Source organism: Semicossyphus pulcher, unplaced genomic scaffold (genome assembly GCF_022749685.1).
Source record: "Semicossyphus pulcher isolate SPU_LCO1_2020_fin unplaced genomic scaffold, fSemPul1.0.p SCAF_19, whole genome shotgun sequence".
Taxonomy (NCBI): Eukaryota; Metazoa; Chordata; class Actinopteri; order Labriformes; family Labridae; genus Semicossyphus; species Semicossyphus pulcher.
The window spans coordinates 694,981-702,873 of NW_027211692.1; the positions used below are offsets into that span (position 1 = coordinate 694,981).

Genomic DNA, 7,893 nt, shown 5'->3' on the forward strand with positions numbered 1-7,893 from the left:
TCGTGCAGTCCTCACATAGAGACTCTTTTACACACCGCAGGAGTTCAGCTCATCTGTTGTGTTACCACACCTGGCTGACGTGTGTGCATACCAAACCTTCTGCACATACAGCAACAATGAAACCCCGGTTTACTGGCAAACTCAGGCAGCTACGTCAGGCCAAACTGTGAAGATGACAGCGGACTGTAGGAGAAGCCTCCCGACACTCCATCCCATCGACACGCTCAGCAGCACTGAGTGTGCTGGGGCAGCCTTCAGTTTCTGGGATCCACATGTCCCAGTGGACCTCCCACACAGACAACATCAGGAAAAAGGCCCGGCAGGGGATGTAGTTCCTGAGACAGCTCAGGAAGCTCAACCAGCTTCAGGACAGTATTGTCCGTGACAGTCCCAATCCTTAACAAATATAGATTAGAGTTTGGTTATTGAGACTTTGGGCTGCACAATTAATGATGAAGGAGAAGTTATGGATCACCTTTTCCATGCTGGGGGTGGTCTGTGGCTGACATGTTTTTCGTGGGTGTACTGATTTACACGTTCTGTTTGTTTGTTTACAGATGTGTCTGTATACTTGTTGTATTGTTGCGCTGAGTGCCTGGTTTGTTGTTCCTGTTTGCACCAGCCCCGGCCCAGGTTGTGGACGTGTAGGAGCTCGGACTGCCTCGTTGCTGCTGGTTTTGTTTGTGGGAGGCTTCTTTGGTCAAACAGATTTCCAATCTGTTCATCCTTTCTTTGTTTTAAAGTTCTCCAAACTTAGTTTCTTATTAGACTGCATGACACTATGGGACTGTTTGTTTCAGCAACCAATGACATCGTAGATGGAGGCTAATAAAATGACGAGTCAGCATTCAGCAGGGACAAGTGGATGGAGGAGAGCCAACAGGTGACATCGTCCACCTGCAGATGGGACGCGCTGACTGACGAACAACTGAAAGCTGCTGATTTCTTCGGTGCACAGACGAACTGTCGGCAGCTCTCCAGGTTGAACTTCATGTTTGACTTCTGAAATCTGATTATCTACAAACCAGAGAAAGAATCCGACCATGTAGGGAGATTATGTCTTTGTTCATGAGTTGTTCAGCCTCATCTCTAGAACACACCTGCTAACCTGAACTGGAAACATGTTTGACTTATGCTGTTATCCTGACTGAATCACTGGATTTGTTCCATCATGTTTACAGTTCTCTCTTCACTCTGACACCAAACACCCTGAAGAGAGATGAGCCACCTCTGCTCTTTGTGAGGTTTGTCTGCTGAAATCTTTCATGTTATTATTTTTCCATGTGCTCATATTTGCTGTGAAAGCCTCTCAAAGTTTTCATGCAACCAGAGGATAAACGTTGTGTTACATATGAGGGAATGTGCTTCATAATGCTGTTTCTGGTCGGCATAGCGACTGTCAGGTCAAGTCCATTTTATTTCTGTATGAAAGGTTGAGCTCAGAGTCCTTACAGACAACCGCTCAACGTTTGACCCCGACAAGGAGAAACTCTTGCTTTCCTGTTGAGGGGTGAATCTTCAGTGAAGAACGGTGGAGGCATGCCTCTGGTCCCCGCTGACCTCTGGGCATAATTAAAGCTTCCTAAGTAATTGGAAGGTTGTAAGTCATGGCAAAGGCAGCTGAGGAAAACCGGACAAAAACTGAACTGTGTGGAATTTTAAATGTACAGTCCATAATCCAAATGTTTAAATGGTCACTGTACACAAGTCACTTAAAGGAAGTCATAAAAATCACTGAAACTGTAAGAAACATTTGTTCTATAAATGTGATATCATGTTAAAGCCAAATAAGTCAAATCACAAGAAAACACTGAAACCATGAAAATGGATTTCGACCCATTTCTACAATTGTTCTTATGTTTGAAAATAAACGTTTGGACTGAGTGATTTACAAAACAAATATATAAATCAAACATTAGATAAAGAAATACTTAATAGATCCGGTCCTCTTAGAGTTTACAGTAGTAACATGATGTGACTGATTTTCAGCAGCTCATACGTTTACGCTTTCTCACTGAGCAGTAAAACACCTGTCTCATTATCCTTGTGTTCCTCCGTGTTTATTGCATGCTTTAATAATCTGAATGAGACTTATAGATGTGCTGGATGTTTAAGGTCCATAAATAGTGAAGTTAACCTGTGTAAATCACGCTGACTATGTGCCTATTGGCATTATTTGAACATTTGATCTAACAGTGACAGGGGTTGGTGCTGTTGTTTGAACATGGTGAGCCTCCTTTTTGGTTTCAGGACAATCACATCACTACAGGGCATCTCATCCTTTGATTGCTTTCTCTTTTCAGGCTGATTGATCTAAAACACAAACCATGAGGTTCTATGAGGAGGAAAGGATGGCAAACGTCTCCTCGCACAGTCACTTTATCCTCAATGGCTTCCATGAACTCGGAGCGCTGAGGCCCGTCCTCTTCTTCCCGTTCCTCATCATGTTTGTTCTGTCACTGTCGGCCAACTCCCTGCTGCTGTACGTCATCATTTCACAGAGAAGCCTCCACTCACCGATGTACATCCTCATCGCCGGCATGGCGTGTGTTGACCTGAGCCTCCCGCTGTTCTTCTGCCCGAAAATGCTGCTGAGCTTCCTGTTTGACTGGAGAGGAATCTCTCTGATTGGCTGCCTGGTTCAGATGCATTTCATTCACTTTGTTGCATCTTTTCAGTCCACGTTGCTGGTTTGGATGGCACTGGACCGCTACTTTGCCATCTGCACTCCACTCTACTACCACGAGCGCATGGCTTTACCAGGGTTCCTCAAGTTTATAATTCCACTTGTTGTCAGAAATGTGTTCATGGTCACATCGTTTGTCAGTCTTGCAGGAACATTATCATTCTGTGCTGCAAACGTGATGAACCACTGTTTCTGTGAGCACATGGCCCTGGTGGAGCTGGCCTGTGGAAGCACCGCCATCAACAACCTGGCCGGGTTACTGACTGTGTTCCTTAACCCTGTGGCTGACTTTATATTTATCGCTGCCTCTTATGTGGTGATATTCAGCTCTGTGCTGAGTTCTGGAAAGGCAGGTGTCAAAGCACTTCACACCTGTGTCACACACATTGTGGTCATCACTGTCAGCCTGACCATTGCACTTGTTGCCTTCCTCTCATATCGGATCAGAAATGGTCTTCCTGCAGCTATTCGGGTTTTCTTCAGCACCATGTACCTGATGTTCCCGAGCTGTTTCAACCCGATCATCTACGGGGTCAGAACCACCGAGATCCGACAGCACATTGTGAGGACGCTGATGTGGTGTCACTTTGTCCAAACGGCCCCCCGTTCCTAAGAAACGATTAAAAATCTTATATAAAATGAGTCTCCATTTTTATTTTGAAAACACATCAGAAGTTATTTATAACTGAAGTATAAAGAGTAAAATTGTAGAAGAATAAATAAATATATATACAGTATATGTAGTAAATATATATATATATACATTGTAAATTTAAAAAACTAACCTGAATGGGATGCCACAATTAAGAGCCTGGTATCGAGTGTCAGTGTGACATCATCTGGGGTGGTCTCCAGAGTGTGATTTGGGATGCATCTTCCCACTGTCCACCGCATCGTCCATCGACAGGTTTCGCAGGGCTGACTTAATCGACGGCTGCCATGTCAGAAAGAAATAAGAAACAGAGACAGTTCGTACAGAATACTACTTCACAACATTATAACTGTACAACAGAACATTTTAAATAAGGATCATAGCTTTACAATTCTGTCACACTTGCATCTTGAAAGTAGTTGTGGTTAAGGGGACCTCCTCCAGGGTGGACACCTCAGCAGACAGCTGGTCATGCCATGATGTCACCGGCCCTAATGGAGGATGGCACAGTGAGCTGTGCCGGAGCACTCTGGAGTCATGGACTGACCCCGGCCAGCTCACGTAGGTGTCAGTGAAGCAGCCCTGATGGCCACAAACTACCTGCAGGAGGATGGAAGGGAACAGTTTCCTGGTCCTGTAGCAGTCACCATCAAGGCCGCTTGGTGGCTTTACGTGGACATGGCAGCCGTTGATTGCACCAGCTGCTCTCTGGAAAGCTCTGTGTCTTGCCAGCCCTGCAAGCCCATGGGACTGCCTCCAGGTCTTCAGGGGTCTTCGGAAGGTGGATGACTTGGTGGCAAATAGCCACCACCTCTTTAGTAATTCTGTGGACGATGCGGTGGACAGTGGAATGATTCATTCCAAACACTCTGGAGACCACCCTGTTCGATGCCCCACCAGGATCTCGATTGTAGCACCCCAACCATGCCTCCTTTCCTGCTTCAGAAGGCCCAGCAGCACTTCTAGGGCCTCCCTGCTCAGCCGAGAATCAGGCCTTGTGTCCTCCCCATTAAAGAATCTGTCCAGTACAGGAAGGCACATATTCATCGTGGTGTACAGGGGTCTCTGCTGATCAAGGGAAAGTTTGCATAATGCATACTACATACTACATTCTAGCCACATCAGTACATACTGCTAGTATAGTATGGCATTTTGAACATAGCATGTTTCCCAGCCTGCTAGCAGCCAGATAGCTACCCTCCAGCCTGCAAGCAAGCAGCCCCTCAGCCAGCTATTCTAATTTTAATTTTGTATTTGCACATGTACACGCATACAAAAAGAGACGATAACAATATTAGTAAAAAAGATTAATTTTGTGCTGGAGGAGCCAAAAAAGGCTTATGAAGATACCTCCCCGTGTAAATATCAGTAAAAGATAAAAACAAAAAAATTCCTGAGTGATCAAAACTTTGAGACTAAGCAGAAGTAATACAACATTATTAAAGATATGAGGATTGTTTTTACACAGTGGAATGCATTAAAATGATATCCATGAAGTGTTACAAGTCTTGGCTAAGTCCTTTTCAGATGTTTTTTGAACGGTGATAATGTTGATGTTGACTGTAGTGATGGAGGTACGTTAGTCCAAAGAGGTGCTCCTCTGTATTTCAAAGAAAATGATGTGGTTCGAGTGTCTTGTGGAATATGAGTGAATATCTGATGAAATCATAAAATCGTTCTGGAGCTGGGCAGGTCATGTGTTAAGTGTACATATTTATACATACACAAGTGTGGTATCTGTTCACATCAAAAATGGATAGAAGTTTGAGTCACATCTTTTAGAAAGCTAATCACTCTCAAACATTTCTTTTGGATTAGAAAGATCTTATCAAGATGAGTTGGACACGAGGCAGCCCAGGCAGAATTACAGTACGTAATATGAGGGTAAATGCATATTGACTTCATGGACTTTTTACAGACCAGTTCAATGTGATATTTCCATGTTAGTTTTTCATCTACTGTGAGGTTTAGTGTAAGGGACCTGAGTCATTGCAGTGTTATCTATGACTATTGTAGCTTGTTCTTTTGTATAGTTTTAGATTTCTTTCTTTAGATTCTTAGATTTATTTATATGAAGAGAGTTTGTTCATGTGAAAACATTTAGAAATCGATGATGGCTCTTCATTTGCTTCTCGAATCAGTGTGCAAAAGTTTTCATGTGAAGCAACAAGACGTGTCGTCAGCAAATAAAATTGGCAGTACATCTTTACAGACTTTAGGTAGGTCATTTATGTAAATCAAAAAGAGGAGAGGTCCAAGGGTGGAACCCTGAGGGACTCCACACAGTAGCTTAGCTCTGTTTGAATTAGTCCTATTGATTGATACATACTGTTCCCTGTCCTTTCAATAATCAAGCAACCATTTCAGAGCGACATCAGGAAAGCCATATTTTTGTAATTTTGCAATAAGGATGTTTGATGGACAGCGTCAAAGGCCTTTGACAAGTCCAAAAATATACCTAGAGAATGTTTTTTATCTAAAGCTGTAGACATGTTGTGAACAAGCTGCAAAGGAGCCATATTGATGGCTACACAGTATGTTGCTCTCCTCCATATGTTTCTTTATTCTAGAGTATACTAGTTTCTCGAGAACTTTGGAAAAACAAGGCAAAACTGATATAGGTCGGTTTCTTCACCAGAAAGAGTTCCTCATGACAATGTCCGGTTTCCCTATGTGACGATCCACCCCCGGTCTGTCTGCCTGTAGTGTTTGCTTGTTTATTTCAGGTACTGGGAGTTGCCATGGAGGTGGAGCTGGGAGGGTTGTAGCTGATCCTACCCACCTGAGCTGGGCCTTCAGAAAGGCAGAAAGGCCTGCCTTTCTTAGAAGCTCACTCTCTCACTCAGCTGGGCCTGCTGCATCCTCCTCAACCTTTTTCCTTTGTTTGGTTTGCTGCATCCATCATGTGCTTCACACAATATTTCCACTCATCCACACACTGTTTGTTACTTTAAGTTAAATAAAATCTGTATCTGATTGCTTTATCTGTGTGTGGCCTCCCTTTTTGTAACCGGCCCTGAGCCATGTAACACCCTGTCACTAAGCTCTTTCTGCTAGACATTGCTCTAGAGGCAGACAACACCCAAACTGCTAGCCTCAGTCAGTGGACCAGTTGGCTAGCCAAAATCCAGCCAGGTTCTTGCCTGATCCTCCCCTGGAGCCACAGTCTGGGAAGCCCTCCAGAAGGAAGTTTGGCCATCGAACTGACCCTGTGTTCCAGTTGGTGGCCTGGCTGACTCCTGACCCCGTGTTCCAGTTGGTGGCCCGGCTGACTCCTGACCCCATGTTCCAGTTGGTGGCCCGGCTGACTCCTGACCCCGTGTTCCAGTTGGTGGCCCGGCTGACTCCTGACCCCGTGTTCCAGTTGGTGGCCCGGCTGACTCCTGACCCCGTGTTCCAGTTGGTCATCCCTGCATAGACTCAGTCTGAATTCCCTCAATCCTCTGAACCCCGGTCCACTATCCCTGTTGACTCTCAGTATAAATCCCCAGTTGCTGTCTTTAAATGATCATCAGCAAGGCTCCCTACAGCACCCCTCAGTTCCTGCAGAGCGGTGCCAGTCCTCCGGCCCAGAGTCGGCGGTCCCAGCTGGATTCTCATAAGATCCAGGACCTGCTCCTGGTTCTCTATCAGCATTGACACCTGTGGCCTGCCTGCCATGCCTTGTATTACTACTGTCTGTCTGCCTGCCTGTCTGTCTGCCTGCCTGCCTGCCTGCCTGCCTGTCTGTCCGCCTGCCTGCCTGTCTGTCTGCCTGCCTGCCTGCCTGTCTGTCTGCCTGCCTGTCTGTCTGCCTGCCTGCCTGCCTGCCTGCCTGTCTGTCTGCCTGCCTGCCTGTCTGTCTGCCTGCCTGCCTGTCTGTCTGCCGACAAATCATGACGAGTTCACCACTTCCAGATTGATCAGCAACTAAAGACACAACTGTGGAAATCTGAAGGGACATCTGAACATATTTCAGGTTGATCAATATGTTTAATAACTGCTATTTGAATTCAACAACTTCCTAGCTAACAGTGCTAATAGCTAGCAAGTGGCTGAATGTATCAACTAAAGCTAGCAGTAGGACTGTGTGGTGAATGCAAAACCACTGCTGTCTGATAGCAGCAGGTGTGTTATCAGAAATGTAGTTTTACCTTGATATATGTCCTGATGGTTTTTCACTGTCTGTTGTCTTTTCAGTTGCTGATCAATGAAGCAGTGAAATGACAAAGACTGTCACCTTCACTACCTTTATACAAATGAGCACCTGAACGCAGCAGCACAACATGCTAACAGTATCTGAGCTTCTCACCCTGAACTTAACGTCAGGAGAAAATGGCCGCTGTGTTCATGTGGTGAATGTGAGCTTCATGAAAGTGTTCCAACATTTGTGTCCATGTGGTCTCACACAAAGGGTCACCTGTTACAAGACAAACGTCACACGTGTTCAAAGTGACGACAGACGACATGAAATGATTTCCTTCAGGGTCAAAGGTCAAGATTTTATTCAAATAAACGACGACATCGTTCAAAATAGAACAGAAACACAAACGAATCAAAATCATGAGTTCTTGTT

The 7,893-nt window shown here is 45.0% G+C and overlaps 1 protein-coding gene across 1 annotated transcript; it reads left to right on the plus strand.

Moving 5' to 3' along the window:
* The first annotated feature begins 2,351 nt into the window (after positions 1 to 2,351).
* On the plus strand, positions 2,352 to 3,299 carry LOC138597363 (olfactory receptor 52K1-like). The gene has a single exon (XM_069668957.1). The coding sequence runs from the start codon at positions 2,352 to 2,354 to the stop codon at positions 3,297 to 3,299; it is 948 nt and encodes a 315-aa protein (XP_069525058.1).
* Positions 3,300 to 7,893: the final 4,594 nt, after the last annotated feature.